This window comes from Peromyscus eremicus, chromosome 8a (genome assembly GCF_949786415.1).
Source record: "Peromyscus eremicus chromosome 8a, PerEre_H2_v1, whole genome shotgun sequence".
Classification (NCBI taxonomy): Eukaryota; Metazoa; Chordata; class Mammalia; order Rodentia; family Cricetidae; genus Peromyscus; species Peromyscus eremicus.
Window position 1 is genome coordinate 85,035,073 of NC_081423.1, and position 24,185 is coordinate 85,059,257.

The following is a 24,185-nucleotide window of genomic DNA, read 5'->3' on the forward strand; positions in this document are numbered from 1 at the left end:
ATTGATGTCAGTGCCTCCTGGGAAATCGCCTTCTCACCTCTCCTGGGCCTAAAATAGAGCTGGGGGTGGGGTGGGGGTGCTGTCACAAGCTAGAGGCAGCTCCCCAGTCCCCAGCAGAGGCCCCGAGGGAGCAGAGGACCCAGGAAGGGGTTCCCTGCCTCCACTCTTGTTCCTTAGTGACCTGTGGTTCCCAAGTATTGGTATAAAAATGCTGTGCTCTTGGGAGGTCAGGATGGGACCTAGCAGTGGCCACACAACCACACATACTCAGTCCCCAGGCCAGGCATTACTAGTCGGAGCCAGGGACCTGTGTCATGCCCCACATACTCCTGGGATCTCAGTCAGGTATGGAGATCTTAGGACCTCTCCGAGAGGTCGGAGATCCCAGCCCCTCACATTGCATCTGCCTTGCCCAAGAAGCCCAAGAACTGGGTCGAAAGGTTCAACCGGGTCAACTAAGGCTCGGGGACGCAGCTGAGAGGGTGGATCACAGTATTTTACAGACAGGGCAGCCTGATCTGACCAGACCTACATCTGAGGGCTCCAGGTAACTTCTGCTCCTTGAATAAGATTTGGCCATGGAAGACAAATGGAGCGTGTGATCTTATATCATCGACCTGGGTAGTTTGTGTTTTGTTTAGGGGGAAGGATGCCCCCACCTGAGGAACTCGGGACCTCTTTGTCAAGAAGTGGCAGCCTAGGAAACAGATTTAGACAGTGAGTGTGGGAGGGCTGCAGTGACCACCTCTGCTATGGACGATCTAGGCAGGAGGAGGCACTGAGGTGTGTGTGTGTTCAACAGGACCTCTGTCCCCTACGCCACCATACCCTACCTTCCCAAGTGTCACAACCTTCTGTCAGTAGAGGCGTTGGGGTTGGGGTACCCCATTCAAGCGTGCTAAGCCCTAGAGGTGTGCCAGGACCATCAGCCAGGCTCCGCACCCAGTTCCCCAGATGGGACATCACTGAGTCAGAGCCCGCGACCCTTTTCACCCTGCCAACCTCCACCTGCCAGTCTACGGGCTGCAGATCCTTAAGCGAAGGGATGGCTGCGGAGGGGTCGCAGGATGGGGTGCACCTGCCGAGGGAGTGCCGGGGAAGAGGGGTCCCGGGGCGGTGCCCCTTTTGTCCTACCGCAGCGGTGGCCCGGGCCCCGACTGGGGGGCGGGGGGCGGGACCAGAGCTCACGTGCTCGCCGCTCGCCTCTTAACCCGGCCCTGCATCCCCGCCGGGATGGCCGCGGCCAGAGCGCGCTGAGCCCCGCACCACCCACCCGCGACCCCCGCCCGGCCCGCGCGCCCGCTCCGCTCGCCGCCGGCGCTACCCGCCCCCGCCCTCCTCCCTCCCTCCTTCCCTCCCTCCCTCCCTCCCCGCGCCGCTCGCAGCCGCAGCCCCCGGACCCGGAGGATTATGAGCGAACCATGAGGCGGCTGCGGCGCTGGGCGATCGCGGCTCTCCTGCTGCTGCCGCTGCTCCCCGCGCCCGGTGAGTGACCCTGGCCGCCTGGTCCCCTGCCTCCGCGCCCCGGGCCGGCCCCGCGCCCCGGGCTTTTGCGGCGGTTTTCTGCTGCAGCCACATTTTCCTGCAGCGCTCCGGGTGACAGCGGGTCCCGAGCGCGGGAGGGTAGGGGAGCGGGAGAGGAGGGAAGGTGCTTCCACCCACCTGTCCGGATCTGGCTGGCCCTACCGCTACCATCCCCCTGAAGCTGGCCGGCGGACTCTGCAGGTCTCTGCGGGTTTGGGGGTGGGGGGGGGCAGTCGTGACTGATGGGCAGAATGAAGCTCTCGGCCCCCTCCCCGTGGGGCTCTTCCCTCGGCAAGGCAAGCCAGATCCTCCCACCCGTATGCTCACTGGACTCCAAGGGCCGCGACCGTGTGGGGGCTGGGGCGTGCCCCCCATCCCAAGCCTCCTGCCCCATGGAGGGCATCTGCCTGCAGCTATGGCCTTGTCTCCTCAGGTCTTGGGGCCCTGGGTCCCAGCGGAGCTCTGCATTGGAGGAGCTCAGCCCAGATGGGGAGCCCAGTGAGCCCAGAGGGCCCCGAGGTCACAGAGCCCAGCCGGCTGGTAAGGGAGAGCTCCGGGGGAGAGGTCCGAAAGCCGCAAGTGGACACCAGGGTCCGCCAGGATCCACCCAGGGGGACGGTGAGTGGGGCTGGGTGGTGGAGTCAGGGGGCTGGAGGAGGCCTGGAGTCCGCCAAGTAGCCAGGGTTCGGTGCCACCCGCTGAGGCTGCAGCTCCTGCAGCCTCCCTTTGCCGGCAACGGGCCATCAGGTGGGGCTGGAGCCCAAGAGTGGGGACACCGGGACTCTCCAGCTCCAGGCCCCTCCTATCACTGTGGAAACCCCCTGACCCGCACACTGGCATGCTCAGGTTTCAGTTAGCTTAGGGTCATCCTTCAACCAGAATCAGTGGTTCTGTCTAAAACAGGACTTGGGGGCAGGGCAGCACCATGCAGCTAAGCGCCCAGGCAGGGATTCATGCTCCTAAGTCCCACCAAAGCCACCCTCAGTGGACTTTCTTGGAACAGTGTAATGCTTACTCCTGCCTCAGTTTCCCATTGTGCACACACAGACTTATTCTTCTTGTCCTAGCTGAAGGTGGGACCTTGCAAAAATGATCTGAGGCCCAGAATGCATCTGCAGACGCCAGCGCTACCTGTGCCCTATCCCTTTCAAGCTACTGGGCCCCTGCCTCCCAGAGGAAGGTTAGGGATGAAGGAGATTAAGTGCAATTAATAATTAATTAACATCATGTGAATAATAATCACCCAGATGGAATATTCATTCAGCATGCCTTAGCTCTCCAGGAGCTTGAAGCTGAAAGTTAGCCAGGCCAACAGGGGCGGCAGAGGGCTGTGTAAGAAACAGGAGGTGTGGGGAGATTCAGGAGAGGGGCAAACCCAGGTCTGAGAAGTTTGGGCAGCTGGGAGTGGTGGGAGGTAAATTCGGCTGGGCAGAGGGAGGAGGGGAACGGATGAGACTGGCGTCTGGCCCTGCCTAATGTACTTGGTTAAAAGCCCTTAAGGAGGGGGGCGAGGGGGGGTGATGCAGGGGTGGGGAGTAGTTGAGAAATGGAGTGGAGCAGGAAGGAACATGCATAATAGATGGACCATCACTCAGGGCTGTGTTGAGGAGGAGAGGGGAGGGGGCTAATGGTCCTGAGCTGGCAGCTGCTGGAGGGTAGGGGTGGGGCGGAGGCCAACTTCAGTGCCCACTCTGGCACCCAGGGAGGCAGCTGAATGAGCCTTAGGGGTGTCCCAGGCCCAGGGGTAGGGTGTCCTGGTTGCTGTTTGATTCCTATTGTAGCTTTCTATGAACTGAGCGCTCCACCGTGGACTTGACCCTGCCTGACCGCTGGGACTCTGGCTTGAGCTTTACAGGATGTACAAATAGTGGGGTCAAGGTATAGTTGGGAAGCACAGGGATGAAAAGTAGGGGCTCTGGCTGGGGGGGGGGGTGCTGTGCCTTCAGCTAGTTCTTGCTAGGACAGCAGGCCTGGGCAGTGGGGAGAGAGGGGGAGTGCCGTGGGGCTGGGCCGGGTTCTTTGGATGTTCTTCTGCTGCGTGAGTGGGTTGGCATGTGTGTGAAGCTGGGTCTACGCAACTGACTGAATCCAACACATAAGAAGTGGCCTAGGTGTGGGAGTGGAGAGTTCTGTGGATCTGGGGTAGTGGTTGTCTCCGGTGGACGTTTCTCTAGGCCTGAGACCCTTTAGGGACCTCATGCATCCTCCCCAGGGGAATTGCTTGGGGCCCGGGCATCTCCATCCCTCAGTTTCCAAAGGCTAGAAACCTGTTCAGGTGGGTAAAGGGGAGGTCGAAGCCAAGGCCATGGGCTACTTTGAGCCAGGCATTCCACGGAGTGCTGTGTGCATATGACATTGTTTAATAGGCAGATACTTCTGTCTGCCCCTCTCTGCCGATGAGCCAGCTCAGACTGAGAGAGGCTTGCCCAAAGTTGATGGACTTTAAACTGGTGATAGGAGCGGCGTTCTCCAAGCCCAGGGCACTGCCCACTGAGCTATGCTGCCTCTAGGAGTTTCCAAATTGGGGGCTGAGGGGCAACATCTCCAATTCTCCCAGAGCCAGAAAGATGGAAGGACAGAGGACACGTGCATGTCCAAGAAGTCCCCTGGCTGAACCAGGTCCTGGTAACCCCCCTACACACACACACACACACACACACACACACACACACACACACACACACGCACTCACGCGTACACACACTGCTCCCCAGGGTCAGAAGTTCAGGACTGATAGAGCCAAGACTCAATAGGAGGTACCCTGCCTCTGCCCAGACCCTTTCCCAGGGGTCACTGCGCTGCAGCTGGGCCTCATTCGACATCGTCCCTGGTGATGCAGGAGGATATAGGCCTGTGCTGGCCACAGGTCACCTGCTCTGGCTGGCGGCTGGTCATGTCCCCTTTCTGAAGAGCTTCATTGTCTTGACTCCTAATGATAATGTGAGTCTCCGCCCTCCCCAGGTGTCAGCAGTGAGGAAGTGCTTCACGTGCTAGGATCCCCCTGGCTTGGTGGAGGGCAGGGTTGGGACATAAATTAGACCCCACATGTCACCATCACACCTCGCTGGGGCAGACCTCAGCTGTGGGATGTCTGGGTTGGTTAGTATTCATCGGACTCCAGAAGCCAGAGCCTCTGTTCCCATTTCCCAGATTTGGCTCGCTTTGCTGAGGCTCTCAACACCTCACTCATTTCTCTTATTTGGAGGAAGATTGGGCCAGAGTGTCCTGGAGAAGTGGGAGAACTCCCGAAAACCCAGAAAGCCGTGGTCTCAGGGAGCCTGCAGCTGGGGGTGGGGGAGGGGGCAGGCAAGAGGACCGCGGTGTCCATTGCGTTGGTTGTTCACTGAGTAAGTGCGTCTGGGCAGGGTAAGCCAACCAACTGAATCCGATGGCCCATGGAGCTGTTGTGTGGATCTTGTCTGGCCCTGAGAAAACCAAACTCCTTGGGGGACCAAAGGGAAGCCAGGCTGTGGGTAGCAAGCAAGGTCAGGACTCAGGGTCCCAGGCCTGCAGACGGCTCTCACCTGAGCCAGGCTGTCACTGGGAGAGCACATTCGAGAACTACCAGAGTGGCAGTCACTGTACTGTTTTCACACAGCCATCGAGGGCAAGTGAGTGAGACCCCAACCCATGCAAGACAGACATGGAGGCAGTAAGCTCATGGACGCCGGCCCCCCAGATCCAAGGCCGTGCTGTGATTTGCTGCTATGGCAGAGTAGCAACACAGCCCTGTCTGGGTCTTGGGGAGGAGGGGCTCTCTGAAGGGGGTGAGCGGCTGGAAGCCAAGGACAGGGCGTCTGGGGGTTACCTGTGCAGCTCCAGGTGGGACTTTAAGAGGCACACCGTGACATCTGCAGTCCTCCTCCCACAAGACTCTGGCCTGTGGGCCTGGCCTTACCCAAGCACCCTCCTGGCTGCCTCGAGGAGCCCAGCTGTCCGGAGTCTGTCCCCAGAGGGACTGATGACCCTGTAAGGGTGACTCTGTCCTCAAAAATTTAGGTCAACTCCAATCATCGGAAATGCGTGCACCTGTTCTTGTCTGTGCCCCGCTGCCCTGTTGATGAATGGAGCCTTTCCTGCTTTGCTGGTGGCTGCTGGGGGGTTGCTGTTGGATGAGGGGGCTCCCAGATGAGGCTCCCGTCTCTCTGGCTCTTTCTCTATTTTCTGCCACCCAGCCCCACGAGGTGGTAGTGTCTCCCAGCACGGAGAGTGAAGTGACCCCACAAAGGTAAATCACTCCAAGCCACCGTTCACGTCCCGATCACAGGAGGTAAACAAAGGAAGTATTTTACCCTCAAAGCCCCGTTCAGCTGCTAGGCCATGGAGGTCCTCCATATCGTGATAGCTGACCCTGACTGTAATGGAGTGCTGAGTTGAGCTTCACACCATGCTCATGGCACCCCGTTTTAACCACAGAGAAACGGAGGATGGGGGTGAATGGCTCCTTAGGTCTGACACTGCCCATCCAGCCCAAGTCACCAAATCACTGTTGAGCAGTTGGATGGATGGGGAGAAAGGTGATAATAGCTTCACTCCAGAGGACTGAAGGTGAATTAGTGATTGTGTGTGTGTGTGTGTGTGTGTGTGTGTGTGTGTGTGTGTGTGTTTGTAAAATCTGAATACTTAAGCCAGGCTGTGGTGGTGCACACTTTTAATCCCAGCACTCAGGAGACAGAGGCAGGCAGATCTCTGTGAGTTCGAGGACAGCCTGGTCTACAGAGTGAATTCCAGGACAGCCAAGACTGTTTGTTACACAGAGAAACCCTGTCTGTAAAAACCAACCAACAAACAAACAAACAAAAAAAAAAAACCAAAACTGAATACTTAGAGGCTGAGAGCTGTGAGTGGACTGAGCCTTCTGGGGACAGGCAGGTGTTGGCTCTGCAGATGAGGAGCTAGAGGAGATTGGATTCAGAGCACTGAAGGGCAGTTCCTGGAGGTTGTGGGGAGCAGGACTCTGCAGCTCAGGTTTTCTGGGGCACCCTAGAATTCTGGTGCACCCCTTCCCCACCACTGAGGTCTGAGGCAGAGGCGGTTGTCCATCTCTGTGTCCTATAATCTGGCTGGGCCCAACACAGGGCGTGGAGAAAGCAAGGCATGGGCAGCCAGAAGCAGGTGCCTGGGAGGCAGGGAGGACCTGTCACAGGACAGAGTCGGGTGAAGGGACACTCACCTGCTAGGTCACCACAGCTGACATGCAGACACAGCCTCCAGCCCAGAAGTGAGACTTGGCCTGGCACCTCCCCAGCATGACCCTGGGCCTGTCACCACCTGGTGTTGCTCCCTGAGGACCTGCCAGCCCAGGCAGGGTGAGATCAAATGAACAGAACACCTAAGCACCAAGGTCACCAAGAAGTAAGAGGCAAGCACAGGGCATGGGGTCATGTCCAGTCCTGAGCAGTACTGAGCAAGGAGAGGCTGAGGTGGCCAATTGCTGTGACCTCATGTCTGGAGGGCCTTAGGGACAGAGGGTAATGGGAGGAGGCAGGGCTGGGGCTGCTGCAGGGACAGTGGGCCAGCTTGGCAAGGAGAGCTGTTGACTTTGGTAGAGCACTGGCTAAAAGCTGGCCCAGGGACTTGCCGGTCCTGGAGCCAGCAGCCCAGTGCCTGGGATAAGGCTGGACTTGCATTATCCGGTTCTCCCTCCGGAAGTGGACTGAGCTGGGCCGGGCCAACGTGCCTTGGTGCCTGGTTTCTCAACTGTGTCCCACTGCCTTGGACAGAGCCCCCTCCTGGCTGGTCTCTCTGGGCTGAGCCCCGTGTCCACTGGAGAAGGGGGTGTATTCCACAGCTGAGCCCCACCGGCTGCAGGCTATTGGAGAAGTAGAACCTACCATATCTCACTGCTTTCCCCAGAGTGGGGTCAGGATGGCCCCTGCAACGCCAGCCTCCCAGCTCCAACGTTTACTCACCTTACCTTCATCAGACAGAAAATCTGGGGCTCGGGGAGGCTTCTGGGTCATCCCTAAGGTTGCACAGCTTAGAACAGGATCAAGGGAAGGGGCCTGGGAAGCAACTTCTCCGAGCAGGCAGGATAGGAACAGACAGACAGACAAGCAGGAGCTGTCCTGAGGTGGGGAGGGCAGAGACGCCCTGGCGGAGCTGGAGGAGAGATGATCCCAACCAGGAGAGGCCTAGGGGAGGGGACAACAGACTTGGCCAGGTTAAGGGCTTGGGGAGGGGGGGGGGAGACAGCAAGACCTCACTGCCCTTGGCTCTCTATTTTGAGTCTGATCGATGCTGTAGGGGCTTAGGGTGGAGTTTGGAACCTCAGACAGCGTGGGGTGGGGTGAGTCCGTGTCCTTGGGGCTCACAGGTCTGCCTTTGGAGGCCCTGGCTCTTTGGCTTCTCCTTGTCTGCATTCCCAGAGCTAGCTTCCCATGGCTCTGGGACGACTTCCATCTCTTGCCTCCTTTCTAGAAGGAAGGCCCTGGAAATCTATTCCTGTGGTTGAATATCAGCCTTTTTTTTTACCCTCTTCCTTTTCTGTTTGAGAGACAAGGTCTCAGTATGGAGCTAAGGCTAGCCTCAAACTCATGATCTTCCTGCCTCATCCTCCAAGTGTTGCGATTGCAGACCGCCTCACCACACAGGGCATAACACCTTTACCTGTGTGGCTTTGTGCACACCAGTTAGCATCTCTGTGCATTGGTTCCCGGCTGTCAGGAAGGACAGGAGCAGCTGTCCCACAGGGTTGTTGGAGAGATCAAATACGGCAGTGCTCATGAAGAGTTCAGACCAATGCATGGGCCCTTGCGTGGGATCTGGAGGTCCACCCTCTGAAATAGACGGGGTAGGAGGCAGACTCCAACCCCTGAATTCAGCCTGCAGACCTTTCCAAGTGTTTTGGAAGATCAAAGACAAGTTGCCAGCTTGAGTGGGGCTTAGGCCCCCGGTGGGTCTCTAAGGTGACTGTAACTCTAAGGCCAGCTCCCCCTTCACCCTCTGGGAATGGGGTGAATCTTTCCCTCCAGCCTTTGATGTCTCTTTTCCCACCCCCACCCGCCAAGCAGCTGGGCACCCAGGCAGAGAGGGCAGCCATCTTGCTCAGGCCTAGTCCATTGCCATGGCAACCTGGAGCCTCCCAGCCCCACTGCATATGCCCCTTTGAAAAATTTATCAGGAAAACTTCCGTGTTTAAAAATTAACTGTGGGATTGAAATATTAAAGATGAGCTGCTTTGGGCAGGCAGAGGGCAATGGGTTGGAGCTGTGGGAGGTCTACCCTCCTCTCAAGGTGGTGGTGTCTGCCCTTGCCCAGCATTAGGGCCCCAGTTGTCAATTCCCACCTGTTCCACGTGTCTGAAAACCCAAGTCCTCCTGTGTAGATTGGGGTTGGGGACTGCTTCCCTTCCCCTGCCCACCCGTGAGCTGGGGACCCTTGTGCCTTTCCGTGGAATGTCTGGGGGCTCCCTTTTGTTCCCATGAAGTTGGGGTGGCCCTATCAACAGCTCTGAGAGCCTAGCATGAGGCCATGGGCAGGTTAGGCTGTCCCCCTCTGTCCCTGATTCTCAAGGAGACTAACCCAGAAAGTAGCCAGAGGACAGAGGATGCCCAGGACCTGGGTGGAGGGTGGGCTGTGGCCAAGGTTGAACAGCTATCCTCAGGGAAAGAACGGGGTCTCAGAGGACAAGGACCCCAGAGAGGGGTCTCCTCAGCTTCTGGAGCTTGGCTGCCCCTCCCCAAGGTTCCTCTGGCCCCCACCCCCCACCCCAGGCTGATTCCTCTCTGCCCTTCCCCACACCAGCCCGTGCACCTGGCCCAGGTGAGTTTCATCATCCCAGCCTTCAACTCAAACTTCACGCTGGACCTGGAGCTAAACCAGTGAGTGTAGCCTGGAGCCAGAGGGTGGGCCGTGGGCCGTGGGGCTTGGCTGGCTGGGGGCACTGGGGGACTTGGATCCTTAGCTGGGGTGGGAGCTAAGCAGGACCTGGCCTCACCAAGTGACCCTTCCTCCTCCTGCTGTTTCAGTCATCTCCTGTCCTCACAGTACGTGGAACGCCACTTCAGCCGGGAGGGGACCACCCAACACAGCACCGTGAGTGACTTTGGATCAAGTGGGCAGAGGTGTTTGTTCTGTGGTTAAAGATGCAGGCGTGGGGCTGGAGGTGTGGGTCAGCGGTAGCTGGCCACGCACGTGGAGGCTTTGATCCTCAGAACCCCAGCACAGAGAAATGGTGAGGACAGGGGCGTGGCTGGTGGAGGTATGTCAAGGACACACTCAACATGGCCTGGTGTTGAGGGACTTCCCATCCTTCCCACCTTAGAGGCTCTGGGGACCAACAGGAAGGGCAGGGTGGGTGGTGTGGGTCCCTGAGCCTCCCTCCTTCAGACTGAGGCCTGACTTTCCCCAGTCTCTTCCCTTGCATGGAGGTATAATAGGATCCTCACTGTGTCACATTAGCTATATCCCCAGAATCCTTTGGGAGGGAGCTTTGGAAGAGATGACCACCCCTCCCTTGTTTGAGGAGTTCTGGACTAAACCCAGGGCCTGGCACATTCTAGGCAGGAGCTCCACCCACCCCTGAGCAGCAGATCAAAATGCCTCCTCTCGCCCTGGGAGTCCCAGATGCCTGCCACACTAGGGTCCCAGCCCTGGAGGCCCTGGAGCCTGAACAGAGATGAATGAGTGTCTATAAATAGCTCCCCCCCCCCCCAGCCTGTTCTGGAACTAGAGCACAAGTAATTCCGCAGGAAGCGGAGTTGGGAGAGGCGGGTGCTGCTGGTCCCCTCTGACCTGTGAGCCAGGCCAGGAGAACCCATGCTGTCACAGTCCCTCAGCTGCAGACCACATGTGACTGTGAGCTTGTGCACGAGGGGTGTGTGTGTGTGTGTGTGTGTGTGTGTGTGTGTGTGTGTGTGTGCATCCACAGCAGGTGCTGGTTAATGACACATTGTATGTGGTGTGCTCAGAACAGGGCCTGGGGGGCGGCAGGTACTATGTCAGATCCGTCTGTTGGTCTCAAAGGAGTCTGGGATCTCTCACCAGCCCCAACAAATAGCCAGGAGCTGCTGTGTGGCCCAATGTCCTCATTTTATGGGGCAGATGAAGCTGACCCAGAAAGTGTTAGGAGCTTGTTCACGGTGACAGAGGAATTCGAAGTCCCACCGGTTTAGAGCGCCTGGTATTCCTAGGGCCGCGGCCCCTGCACGGTCGCCCGCCTCCATGCTTGGACAGGGTGTCTCACTCGCAGTCCTCTGTTCCACAGGGGGCTGGAGACCACTGCTACTACCATGGGAAACTCCGGGGCAACCCACACTCTTTTGCTGCGCTGTCCACTTGCCAGGGGCTGCAGTGAGTATGGAGGGCGCTGGGCAGCAGGGGCCTTCTGCCTGGCCCAGGATGGTGAGGAACCTTGCCTCTCTCCACAGCGGGGTCTTCTCTGATGGGAACCTGACTTACATCATAGAGCCCAAAGAGATGGCTGGGCCTTGGGGGCCCCCACAGGTAAGCAAGGCCTGCGCAGGCCTTTCTGCCCTCCTGATGGTCATGCTGTGACTTCTCCCAGCATCGATGGTACCTCCTCCTCTCCTGCAGCAACCTCAACCTCACTGCCCTGGGTGACCCCAGCTTTGGTTCCTGCCTTCTGTGCCCCCATCTCCAATGTCCCCTCTGTCCCCCAAGTGACCTCTCACTGGGCTCCAGTGTCCTTTGCCCCTGTCTCTCAGGGCGCCCCCAGGTCTTGACCCTGGAATCTGAGCATCTGGGAGATCAGATCCGACATGGGAGCTCTGGCCAGTTCTGGGTCACCCCAGGGTGGGGTGGGGGAAGGGCTGGAGCTGCCTCCAATCTGGGCCCAGAGCAGACCTGGTTGGCTCCCCCAAGAACTAATTCCCCTCATTGCAGGGACCCCTTCCCCACCTCATTTACCGGACCCCTCTCCTCCCAGCCCCCCTCGGATGCAGGGAACCAGGTAAGGGAGGGGGAAGCGGGTGGGGCTGGACAGCTGGGCCCCTCTTACCTACTGCTCCCCACAGGTTGCCTGTTTGCTGGCCCTGTCCAGTCTGCTCCTCCCACCTGGCCCAGGCTGAGGAGGAAAAGGCAGGTACGGGGCCCGCAGAGCCTCGGGCTGCAGAGACCTTAGACTGTGGTCCAGGGCAGTCCTATGGTTGGGCAAAAGAGCGATGAGGTCAGGAGCCAGGGAACTACCTCCTGGAAGGGCCCCCCAACTCCTCCCTAACACTGGTGTCTACACAGGTCCCCATTTTGGGGCCCCCAGACACTGTGTGTCCTCTGCTCTCATTTCCAGGCTGGGAGGGGTGGCACTTTCTGCCAGATGGGGGCTGGCACCATCCCTGACTGGAGGCCAGAAAGCCCCCTCCCCGCATGTCTGCCCATGGTTTGGCCGTGAGCCCAGACATAGAGGGGACTGATTCCAAGTGCCTACCCGCCCTCCAGGTCCGCAGGGGCCACCCCACGGTGCACAGCGAGACCAAGTATGTAGAACTGATTGTGATCAACGACCACCAGCTGGTAAGTGCCCAGGCTGAGGGGGACCCTGGGCGGAGAGGTCCAGGGGAGCCTTACCTTCTTGCCCGCCTCTCCCGGCAGTTCGAGCAGATGCGCCAGTCAGTGGTCCTCACCAGCAACTTCGCCAAGTCTGTTGTGAACCTGGCGGATGTGGTGAGCAGCAGCTCTAGGCCCTCTCCCCCTTCTGCTTCCCCCACCACACATCCAGGCATCCAGGGGTCACTGCCAGTCACTGACCCCCGTTTCTTGGGAATATAGATTGCAGCTTCCCTCCAGCACACCCCCCCCCCCCATCTTCTCTCTGGGCCCAGATATACAAGGAACAGCTCAACACAAGGATTGTGCTGGTTGCCATGGAAACATGGGCAGATGGGGACAAGATCCAGGTGCAGGATGACCTACTGGAGACCCTGGCCCGGCTTATGGTCTACCGGCGGGAGGGTCTACCTGAGCCCAGTGATGCCACCCACCTCTTCTCGTGAGTCCCCACAGACGCCCTGCCAGTTTTTGCTGGCTGCTGCTTCTCACTGCCAGGGGCTCTTTTCGGAGTTGGCGTTGGCGGGTGGGGCTTGCCTTGCACCTGCCACCTGCTCCCAGCCACATGCCAGCTGGGTGTCCTCTGCACCTTAGGTTGCACAGGGGATGTACTCTTTGCCTTTCCCTTGTCAGACTGCCCATCATCCCTACCTCAGCGACCCAGTACCCTAGTGAGGGACAAATGCAATTTAAGGCCCTCAGACCTCTGGTTTGGCTTATGGGTGAATGAACCCAAACAGGAGAGGGGCTAGCCTGAGGTCACCAGGCTGATGTGAAGGGCTGGAATCCACTGCTACTTCTGTGGAGTCGTCCTGAATGCTGTCTCCCTTCTAGGGGTAGAACCTTCCAGAGCACCAGCAGTGGGGTGGCCTACGTGGGGGGCATCTGCTCACTGTCCCGGGGTGGAGGTGTGAACGAGGTGAGCAGGAAGGGCATGGCTGGGGGGCCAAGGGGACAGCTTGCTAAGACACAGTGGCTGTTGGAAGGGTGTAGACATCCTGTGCTCCGTCTTTCCCACCCCTAGTATGGCAACATGGGTGCTATGGCGGTGACCCTGGCCCAGACGCTAGGGCAGAACTTGGGCATGATGTGGAATAAACACCGGAGCTCGGCAGGTACCGACCCTGAAGCCCACAGCCATCTCAGACCCACCCAGCACTTCAAGAGATGAATAAGGGGTCAGCGTTGGGGGTACCCCTCTACCCTATCTCACATGTTCCTAAATTGCCTCACAGGGGACTGCAAATGTCCAGACATCTGGCTGGGTTGCATCATGGAGGACACTGGGTGAGTTCCTATAGATAGACTTGGGGAAGGGTTTGGGGTAGCACTGGCAGTCTGGATAGGTGGCTTCAAGAGGCCCAGCTCAGGCCGGGCGGTGGTGGCGCACGCCTTTAATCCCAGCACTCGGGAGGCAGAGCCAGGCGGATCTCTGTGAGTTCGAGGCCAGCCTGGGCTACCAAGTGAGTTCCAGGAAAAGGCACAAAGCTACACAGAGAAACCCTGTCTCGAAAAACCAAAAAAAAAAAAAAAAAAAAAGAGGCCCAGCTCACGGGAGCATTCAGGATTCCAAGAATACACGTTATCTATAAACAGCGCAGGGAGGCTAGGACACCCAAATTGGCTAGACTGCAGCGCGCGCTCTGGCCACTGGGAGGCGCCCGAGCCTCGTGCGAGGCGCCGTCCCTCCCGAGAGTTCCAACACTGGGCTCTTTGTCCCGAGGCTCAGTGAAGTGATCGCAAGTGACGTCCTCCACCCATTCCTAGATGGGCATGTGGAACTGACTGTCGTGCAATCACTGGGCAGTTCCCCAGCCTCCTTGTAGTGGTAACCAAGTCCCCCGAGGGAGGGCTGGAGGGCTGCCCCAGCAGCACAGTCCCTTAACGCCTGCCCAGGTTCTACCTGCCCCGCAAGTTCTCGCGCTGCAGCATCGACGAATACAACCAGTTTCTGCAGGAGGGAGGCGGGAGCTGCCTGTTCAACAAGCCCCTCAAGGTACCAGCGTGGAGAACCGGGAAGCAGGGGTGGGGGGTGGGGTGCGCAGGGTCCCAGCCAGGCTCCCGACATTCCCTCCCCCTGCAGCTCCTGGACCCTCCCGAGTGCGGGAATGGTTTCGTGGAGGCGGGGGAGGAGTGTGACTGCGGTTCGGTGCAGGTGAGCGAGCTGTCCGGGTGGTCTCCGGTGTGGGCCCGGGCTCTAGGAAGGAGTGGGGAGGACCGAGGGGGGAGGATCGAGGATAAGGGCTTGCCCTCCTTTCCGCTTCTCCCCGCTACTCTCAGGAGTGTAGCCGGGCGGGTGGCAACTGCTGCAAGAAATGCACCCTGACTCACGACGCCATGTGCAGCGATGGGCTCTGCTGTCGCCGCTGCAAGGTGAGAAAGATCAAGCGGGCGCGGGAGGGAGGGCGGGGCCAGGAGCAAAGAGATGATTGGATGCCCTGGACAAGAGGCGGGCGGGAGGAGGAGCCAAGTATGTGTGTGGGCGGGGCCTGCCCCTAAGGCAGCGTCAATGGGGCGGGTGGGGTGGGGGGTTAGAGTTGGAGGCCGGGGATGGGCAGTGAGTGATACGGGGAGTTACCCTTAGATGTTGAGGGCGGAGAGGGACAGGAAATAAGAAACCGGGCTTGGGACCCAGGGTCCAGGAGCACAGTAGGATACCCTGGGGGGGCAGCGGCGAGATATTTATCCTTTCCGGAAACATGCATGCTTTTCCTAGTATGAGCCGCGAGGTGTCTCCTGCCGAGAAGCGGTGAATGAGTGTGACATCGCCGAGACCTGTACGGGCGACTCAAGCCAGGTCTGCCAAACCCGCTGTCCTTCCTGTGGACGCTCAAGCAAGACAGCCCCCTCCCCTCTAAGATTCCATCTGAAGAGCTGACTACTCTGCCACACTGCCGCTAACCAGCCTCAGCTTTTTCTCTCTGAGAAGGGGGTCCTTCGAGCCGAAGCCCTCTGTTCCTTCAGTCATGAAACAAGCGTTTGTAGTCAGGCTGGTACTCCTACTGCCCAGCGCCCGTGTCTAGTGTATGCTAGGGATCTGGTGGGTAGTAACACTGGTTAATTAGACCTCAGGCCTCCAGGGTAATGGGTGCAAGAGGCTGAGGAAGCCCGGAAAAGCCTGGGCATTTACCAATCAAATCCTCAGAGCCAAATAGGCCCCTGTCCTTGATGGGGGAAGAGCCATGTACACGAGAATTTGGGCAGAATTTGCTTCCTACGTTCTTTCCCCCGGTACCTCAGCTCAAGCCTGGCCTACTCTGCTCAGCCAGCCCCCCTCTCTCTACAGTGTCCTCCTAACCTGCACAAGCTGGATGGTTACTACTGTGATCACGAGCAGGTATGAGGGATGGGGGGGTCCTCCCGTCTGAACGCTGTGCAGTCTTGTCTCCACTCTGACCCTCCAGTGTCTTCATGCTTTGTCTACTCTGGGTCTTAGGGCCGTTGCTATGGAGGCCGCTGTAAAACCCGGGACCGGCAGTGCCAAGCCCTTTGGGGCCATGGTGAGTCCAGCTGGGTATGGGGAACGGAGACTCGACTCGGGGAGAACTTAGAATTGAGAGCCAAGCTGGGACTGCTTCTGGTTGGACATGCCCTGCACTGATGTGTGTCTTCTGAGGACCTTGGACATCAAGCCAGGGATCAGGCAGAGTATTGGAGGTGTAGCTCTAGCGGAGACCGAGGATCTCTCTCTCTCTCTCTCTCTCTCTCTCTCTCTCTCTAGCGGCTGCAGACCGTTTCTGCTATGAGAAGCTGAATGTGGAGGGGACAGAGCGTGGGAACTGTGGGCGCAAGGGATCTGGCTGGGTCCAGTGCAGTAAGCAGTGAGTAGGCTTCTCTCCATTGGACATCCCGGCTCTGGGAGTCTGCAGGGGTGGAGGCAGCAGGGCTCCAGGAAGAGCCTGTGAGGCCCAGAGGGAACACAGGTGGAGGACTTGGGTCTGAGGCAAAATTCGGGCTCATTGTCCCCCTGTGCCCCAACAGGGATGTGCTCTGTGGCTTCCTCCTGTGCGTCAACATCTCTGGAGCCCCTCGGCTAGGGGACCTGGGGGCGGACATCAGCAGTGTCACCTTCTACCACCAGGGCAAGGAGCTGGACTGCAGGTGTTGTCTGGGACCACGGCTGGGGACTGGGGTGGGGACTGGAGGACAAGGATCGAGGCTGGCTATCCCATCTCTCCAGGGGAGGTCACGTGCAGCTGGCTGACGGCTCCGACCTGAGCTATGTAGAGGACGGCACGGCCTGTGGGCCCAACATGCTGTGCCTAGATCACCGCTGCCTGCCAGCCTCAGCCTTCAACTTCAGCACCTGCCCGGGCAGCGGGGAACGCCGGATCTGCTCCCACCACGGGGTGGGTGTCTGAAGGCCGGGGTTGGGGGGGGGGGTGGAGGGGATAGCAGGCTGGAGGAGGCTCACACAGGGGCGCGGCCTCACTTACCCGTGCCGGCCTCACCTCACCCACAGGTTTGCAGCAACGAAGGGAAGTGCATTTGCCAGCCAGACTGGACGGGCAAAGACTGCAGTATCCACAACCCCCTGCCCACGTCCCCTCCCACCGGGGAGACCGAGAGATACAAAGGTGAGGCTGCAGCTGGCCAGCGTGGTCTCTATCGCCCATTTCCCATGCCTGTCCCTGCCAACCAAGCCCTGCCCTCCTCCCCAGGTCCCAGCGGTACCAACATCATCATTGGCTCCATCGCCGGGGCTGTCCTGGTCGCAGCCATCGTCCTGGGCGGCACGGGCTGGGGATTTAAGTAAGACACACATGCTCCCTAGATCCATCCCCTCCAGGTGCTAGCTTGGGGTTTCGGCACCCCAGACTGTTGGAGCCTAATGGCTTCCCTGACAGGTTAGCTCACCCAGAACTCACACATCACTGGTTCAAGTCAGCCCACAGGTTCTAGTCTGAACGTTTACAGCAATTACCTGCTCATATTTATACACCAGATTTTACGGTAACTACCTCGACTGTAGTTGAAAGCTGAAGGTTGGGTTCAGTTGGCTGAGCATCCCAGCACTGTCAGGGGAGAGGTGGGTAGGGCCTGTCTGAGGGGTGTGTGTGTGTGTGTGTGTGTGTGTGTGTGTGTGTGTGTATGTGTGTGTGTGTGTATGTGGTTGTCCATCCCCCCTCCCCCATCCAGCCCTTGCAGTTAGGGTCTGTTCTGGACACCATACTGGGCACTCAAAGAGCCCTGAGGCCCAAGGTCACGGGTGACTTAGTGACAGAGCTGGGTTGAACCCTCCACCAATCTGAAGTAGATCTCCATGGTCCATTTGTGGGGCAGAAGGTCTTCCTGGGATGGAAGGCCATTCCTTCAGAGATCAGGAGGTTCACACGACCCCTTTTCCTCCCTCTCCCCTTCTCTCTCTCTCTGCTTGCCCTCTCCTTGACTCCGGAAGAAACATCCGTCGTGGAAGGTATGACCCGACCCAGCAGGGGGCAGTGTGATGCCGGCCACGTCATCCCTCCCGCTGTCCTTGTCTCCATTTCATTCGTCGTCCCCTTGCATTCTGTTGACCTGGAGCTGGGACGATCCGATTCCCGCAGCCCCGCAGGCAGCCTGGGAAGCGAGTCCTCAGCCTGCGCTCTGGCCCTTCCTCCTGCCCACCCGCCTGTCGGGCCCTGGTCCACCTTCCGCTGTCCTTTCTGCAGCCGGGTCCCATGGCCGGGTGGGCGCTGGAACCGTGCCCCGCAACCCCTGCCCCTAGGAGGGGGCCTCCCTCTGCGTCCTCGCCCATCTGTTTTGTCTCCATGCCACCGCTGTCTGACCTCTGCCAGACCCCCTCCTGGCCAGCCTGTGACTTGATGCCTCCAAGACCTGGGGGGTGGGGGCAGCTGGAGGGCTCTCCCTCAGGGCCCAGCCTCCTGTCCTCTCCTGACGCCCTCTCTCCATTCCAGGTCCGGAGGGGCCTAAAGTGCCACGCTGCTCCCTCCGAGCCTGGCACCCACCGTCTCGGCCCCGGACCACGAGGCTGCCTCCACCCTGCCACAGAGGGAGGCACCATGCAAATGTCTTCCAGGTCCAAACCCTTCAACTCCTGTCTGCACAGGGGTTGGGGTTGGGACTGTGGCCTCATCTTTCAGACTACCTGGGTGGAGGGGCCTGGAGGGGGGCACTTCCTGCCCAGTTCCCCACCCCACCTCATGCGGCTTTGGCCTTGCACATGTCTCCCCCCCGTGAATGTAGCTCCCATCGTCACAGACTGCCACAGCTCAGGTTGGGGCCTGGAGTGGCGCCTGGTGGGGGCAGGTAGCCACCAGTGGACAAGGCTGGCTGGCCCCTCTTCAGAACCAGGCAGCTGGAACCAGGGTGGTAGCTCTCTGGGACCTCATGGGAAGGAGCTGATCTACACGTTTTTTTCTTTCTTTTCTTTTCTTTCTTTCTTTTTTAAGTGAATCTTAACTAATGAATGTAACTTTGGGTTGCTGGGGCCAGGGGGCTGTTGTAGGGAAGTTTTGACACTTACAGGCGGGCCTGGAAGGCCCGTGGCCTTGAGACCTCCCAGATCTCTCTCTGGAAGTCCACACTGGAACCCAGCAGAGGCTGAGCAGCCCTGTGTGCCCCGCCTCCACCCAGCTTAGAAGAAGTCAGAGTGCTGATTCAAACCAAAGCTGCCTGTCCTGTGCCCACTGCCTAGCTCATGGGGGCCGTGACCCTCTGCCCCAGACTGTCTTCGACTCCAAACCAACCGTTCTGTCCCTGCCAGGGTGCATGCATTTGGGGGTATAGAAAATATAGTCCCTAAAATAAAATGGCACCTTTCCCCTTTCAAGAAGGGTGATTCTGGGGCTGTCTCAGGGTTCAAGTGCCCCCTGATGTGGCCTGGCTGTTCCAGAGCAAGCTACCTTCCCAGGGAGGACTCTAGGTAGGGAGAACCAGGGAAGACCCCAGGGTTAGTGCCTATGATATGTAAGAGACATCAGGAAAGGGTAAGCCTCATGGTAGAGTATAGGCTACTAGGAAAGTCCTCAAGCCCCCCTCACCCCCCCCATCAAAACTCTATTCATCATCCTCGTTCTGGGGCTGAGTAGTAAGTTTACAGATGTTCCTCTGTCTGCCCTCCTCTGGTCCTTGCTACAGCCCAGCCCGAGAGCTGGGCCAAGGCTGGCAGAGCTGCTCAGCCCTCCCACACAGTCTGTTGTGGCCCGCCTTCAGGACCCTATGTGGGACAGATGAGCTCTGGCCCCGTGCCCTTAAAGCCAGCTGGCTGGGCAGGATGGAGCAGGCTCCCTTATGGATGAAAGCCACAAATGAAAGGAACCCCCTTCTTGGGGACACCCCACTCAGGCTAAGTAGTGGCTCTGGATACCCCAGGGCCAGAGAGCTCCCCCGTTGTCTTCAACCTGTTTCTGAGGCCTCTCTGAGGAACGCTCATGGAAAAAAAAAAAAGGCTTCATTTATTTAAACCACCCCAGCGGCACCCTGGAGCCTAGGACCCGTTGGCAGCCTCTGGGATGGCCAGATGGTGTCGACTTCAGTGGGGTCCTCAGCACTGAGCCCCAGCTGGCACTGTCTTAGTGACAACAAGACAGACTCGGCCACCAGTCCCACTAGCTGAGGACAGGGGAAGGCTGGAGTTTTGGACTGTTGCTAGAGTACCTTGAGACTTGTGTCAGGTGTCACACCTGCACACGGGTGGCAGTGCACCTGGGCACAGACGTGTGAATCTACGCCTCTGCACCACTGTGAAGGCCTCTGCATACAAGGGCATGACCATGTGTGTCCACGTGTCCTTGGTGGGAACATGAACACAAGACTTCCCGTCACCAGTTCACCCCGGTCCCCCGACTTTCCACATCTCCTGCCCCACCCCAGCAGTGCCGGCCTGGCAGCACCCAGGAAGGAATGGGGGGAGGGGGCTGCATTCACCTGGCCTGGACGTGGGTCCCTACACATCCTGTAAATATGTCATCTGGGCTGGGGTGGGGAGGCAGGGCCAGGGGCCCACATTAAAGATTAAAGACTACATTCTGGGCTTCCGTGGAGCTCACATCAGCCCGTGTCTCTGTCTCCTCTCTGTCAGTGACCATTCTGAGTCAATCAATCCTCTCCACACAGACGGTGGAGTCTGACAGGTCCTCTGCAGAGGACCCCAGCACCTAGGACAGTGAGGGAAGTAGAAGGAAGGGGTGTGGTTTCCCTGAGGAAATCGGCAGTGGGGTGGAGGCTAGCTCCACCCTTCCTCACTGCCCCCACAATGACACTGTACCCCTCCTCTGGCTTCCAACAAGCAAAATTAGAGATGAAGGGGGGCCCAGGAGGGGGCCAGGACACACGGACTTTGGGACTTAATTCCCTAATTACTGAAGCCAGAGAAGCCGTGTGGTTTGTGTATCACCATTGTCCCATTGAGCCTGGCTGGGTGACACTGGCTGAAAGGGGGCCATCAGTGGCCAAAAGGCCAAGTACGAACCTGGAACCTACTAGTGTATTCCTGCTCTGGAGGCAGTTAGTTTGGGGGAAGGGCGTGGAGAGCAGAGCTCTGGAGAGCCAATCCAGTGTGAGAGAGGAGAGACTGGAAGGAGGACCTGGGCGGTGCTGGGGGGGTGGGGGGGGGATGGATAAAGAGGGAAGGGAGAAAGTGCACCAGGTACTTGGATGCAGGAACTGGCACTGGTCCAGGACTGTAACCACCTGAGTTCATAAGCAGAGGTGGGGCGTAGGGCCACATCCAACCTAGACTCCTGCCAGTCCTCTGCGCTCTGGCATCTGAGACCCCAGGATAGAGGTTATCTAAGCAATGCATCTCCGCAGGCCTATGGCAGCTCCCGCCCATTCACTGCACTGAAGAGAGACACGAGTCACCCTCAAACCTATCAGTCACCCACCACAGCCGAGGCTTGCCCACTTCCTTGCTCTGGGCTAGATCATGCTATGTTTAACTTTCTCCACAGCCCCTGTCTCTCAGATCTTCCATCTCTGCTTAACCTCTTCTCAGTTCCCAGGTTCCGTCTGATGTGCCCCATCGCTGGCCCCAAAGGTAGTGAGGAGCGTGGCAGCTGGCAGACAGATGGGCAGGGCAGGCAGAGGGCATACACACTCCACTCTGGACAACAAGCAGGCTCACACCTGCTCTACACAGTGAGTTCCAGGTCAGCCAGAGCTGCATAGTGAGACCCTGCCTCAAAGAACCAAGACAAGACAAAGTCCTTTGTTTGGACCAACTCCCACACTACCTCTGCATCTGCGTCCTTCAGTTAGTTAGCACTCCCCAGTCAGGGTTTCTGGGTGAGGCATGGGCATGGAGTTCAGCTGTGGTTCCCAATTACATCTTCTCTGGCTAACAGTGCCCCGCCCCACCTCACCAGGTGCAGGAGGTAAGGATGGAGGCTGAGATCAGGTTGGAGGCTGGGGTCAGGTTGGAGGCTGGGGTCAGGATGGAGGCTGGGGTCAGGATGGAGGATGGGGTCAGGATGGAGGATGGGGTCAGGATGGAGGATGGGGTCAGGATGGAGGATGGGGTCAGGATGGAGGCTGAGATCAGGTTGGAGGCTGGGGTCAGGATGGAGGCTGGGGTCAGGATGGAGGCTGGGGTCAGGATGGAGGCTGGGGTCAGGATGGAGGATGGGGTCAGGATGGAGGATGGGGTCAGGATGGAGGCTGGGATCAGAGTGGAGGCTGGGGTCAGGATGGAGGCTGGGGTCAGGGTGGAGGATGGGGTCAGGACGGAGGATGGGGTCAGGTGGCTCCTCTGCATATCACAGGCACGGAGTTCACCGCTGAGCTGGAGGAACCATGCATTCATCATAGCTCATCCTAGTGTCTAGACCAGGACAGTGTCCCTCCCATCCCCAAAGATACGACTCAGGCCACACAGACAAGCTGCATACATATTTTAAAACTTTCTAACAGCCTATTTTAAAAGAAACTGGAAAAGATGGTCTATTTCATTCAACCCAGTCTACCCAAACTATCCTCATTTCAACACATAATCAACTCAACATATAACAACCCAGGGCCTCCAGGCCAGTGTTCTGTCCTCGGCCATATCTCCGTGCCAAGATGTTACATTCCTTTTCTTGAGCCTTTAAAAAGAAAAGAGCCAGGCGGTGGTGGCGCACGCCTTTAATCCCAGCACTCAGGAGGCAGAAGCAGGCAGATCTCTGTGAGTTCGAGGCCAGCCTGGGCTACCAAGTGAGTTCCAGGAAAGGTGCAAAGCTACACAGAGAAACCCTGCCTCAAAAAACCAAAAAAAAGAAAGAAAGGAAAACAACCAGAAAGGCTTTTCTTAGAGTTTCTATTGCTATAATAAAACACCATGACCAAAAACAAAGTTGGGGAGAAAGGGGTTTATTTGGCTTATGGTTCCACATCACTGTTCATCAACAAAGGAAGTCAGAACAGGAACCCAAGCAGGGTAGGAACCTGGAGGCAGGAGCTGATGCAGAGGCCATGGAGGGGTGCTGCTTACTGGCTTGCTCATCATGGCTTGCTCAGCCTGCTTTCTTATAGAACCCAGGACCACCAGCCCAGGGACAGTACCACCCACAGTCGCCTGGGTCCTCCTCCATCAATCACTAATTAAGAAAACGCCCTACAGGCCCACCTACAGCCCCATCTCTCAGGCATTTTTCTCAATTGAGGTTTTCTCCTCTCAGATGACATTAGCTTGTGTCAAGTTGACATAAAACTATCCAACACAGCCATTAAATCAGAGATATCTTCTACATTTGAAGCATGTCTAAGTTTGGACTAACCACGTTTCAAGTACCCAGTGACCTTCTTGTGGCCACTGACACCCTGAAGGAGCAATATGGAAACCCAGAAATCTTGAAATCAGGCAGAAGCAGAAGAGACAGAGGAGGGCTGAGAGACTCTTGCTAGAAAGCAGGAGACAGACAGGTGTGGTGGCTCACACCTGTAAGCACGCTGGAGGCTGAGATGGGAAAGTGGCAAGTTCAAGGACAGAGTGACACATAGTGAAGCCATTTCAAAAGAAAGAGAAGAGCCAGAACCTCACTGGCAGGGAGAGACCAGAATCTGCCCTGCCCCTAGAGTACTCTGTGATGAAATAAGATCTGCCAGCCTTTCCAGGGCAGCAGAAGACAGAGTGGCCTGGCTGGGGCTTGGTGCAGAAGACTCTCGGCAACATCTAGCCAAACCCAGGAAGTTCTAACAAGCCTGGGCTCCTTAGGCACTTCAGTGTTCAAAGTAAATTACAAGGGAAATAAACACTTCGCAGTGCTGGCGTCCTTTAAGAGGTCTCAGCTCAGCCAGGCAGTGGTGGCGAATGCCTTTAATCCCAGCACTCAGGAGGCAGAGGCAGGTGGATCTCTGTGAGTTAGCCTGGTCTACAGAGTGAGATCCAGAACAGGCTTCAAATGAGCTATACAGAGAATCCCAGTCTTTTTTTTTTTTTTTTTTTTTAAAGAGTTCTCAGCTCTCGCTATCCAGAGTCCATTTTGAGTGACATGCCCTGAATCAGGCCCTCGTGGTCCTTGCCATCCGGAGTTCCATCTGTCCATTCCTCTTAAATCCCACCTTCAGTGAGGCGGATGAAGCCACGGATGATGTCTTCCATGCAGAAGACAGGGGATGGCCTTCCACGAGGTCACACTACATTCTGAGTCAGTGCTAAGGGTGAACTGCCACCTGGTCACCTGGGGTGCTGGCAGAGCACCTCCAGGAGGGAGCTTCAGCCTCTAGGGGCCGCTAACAGATCCTGGCTGTCCTCCACTCCTGAACTAAGTTATGCACATGGTCCATCTGGCCACAGATAGAGTGGCACCACCCCTTGGAGAGGAGACACAGACAGTCCTCATGGCTTGGGTCTGGGTTATCTCCGGAGGCCACTGGCTTTCAGGTCCCAGTCCTGATAGCACTGGCCAGCAGGTGAACTGGGCTCTACCCCTCTCACGATGCTCACCCCCTCTGTCTGCTGGGCAGCCTCCAGGCCTCCTGACAAGTGTCTGTCTGCGAGGCTGCCAAGCTCCATTCTCTCCAAAGCTGCCTGCTTGTTAGCAGCTCCAGTGCCCACTTGGGTTTAAAATAAACCCCCTATCTCCCTTTCCTTCAGCTGACCCCAGCAGCTCTCCCACCCGAGCCTGCCCTGCCGAGAAGATCACTCTGACCACACTGAGCACAGGTTGTAGGGAGTTGGTGGAAAGTCACCCCTGGGAGGGGGGATCAAAGCAGGGAGGGGATGCTGGGAGGCA

At 57.9% G+C, this 24,185-nt stretch overlaps 1 protein-coding gene across 2 annotated transcripts; it reads left to right on the forward strand.

Moving 5' to 3' along the window:
• Nucleotides 1-1,962: 1,962 nt before the first annotated feature.
• Adam11 (ADAM metallopeptidase domain 11) lies at nt 1,963-17,740 on the forward strand. 2 transcript variants are annotated; one of them, XM_059271906.1, is made up of 25 exons: nt 1,963-2,142; nt 9,271-9,347; nt 9,495-9,561; nt 10,733-10,818; nt 10,896-10,971; nt 11,371-11,437; nt 11,502-11,569; nt 11,923-11,997; nt 12,076-12,147; nt 12,306-12,472; nt 12,865-12,949; nt 13,055-13,145; nt 13,266-13,317; nt 13,927-14,026; nt 14,114-14,185; nt 14,311-14,403; nt 14,747-14,827; nt 15,317-15,367; nt 15,467-15,530; nt 15,752-15,851; nt 16,012-16,131; nt 16,211-16,379; nt 16,493-16,607; nt 16,692-16,782; nt 17,429-17,740. In XM_059271906.1, the coding sequence occupies exons 1-25, from the start codon at nt 2,011-2,013 to the stop codon at nt 17,475-17,477; spliced, it is 2,220 nt and encodes a 739-aa protein (XP_059127889.1). In that variant the 5' UTR covers nt 1,963-2,010; the 3' UTR covers nt 17,478-17,740. The 2 variants fall into 2 exon arrangements, with proteins under 2 accessions (XP_059127889.1, XP_059127890.1); XM_059271907.1 differs by lacking the exons at nt 1,963-2,142; nt 9,271-9,347; nt 9,495-9,561; nt 10,733-10,818; nt 10,896-10,971 and having other exon boundaries at nt 11,234-11,437; nt 11,502-11,565.
• Nucleotides 17,741-24,185: the final 6,445 nt, after the last annotated feature.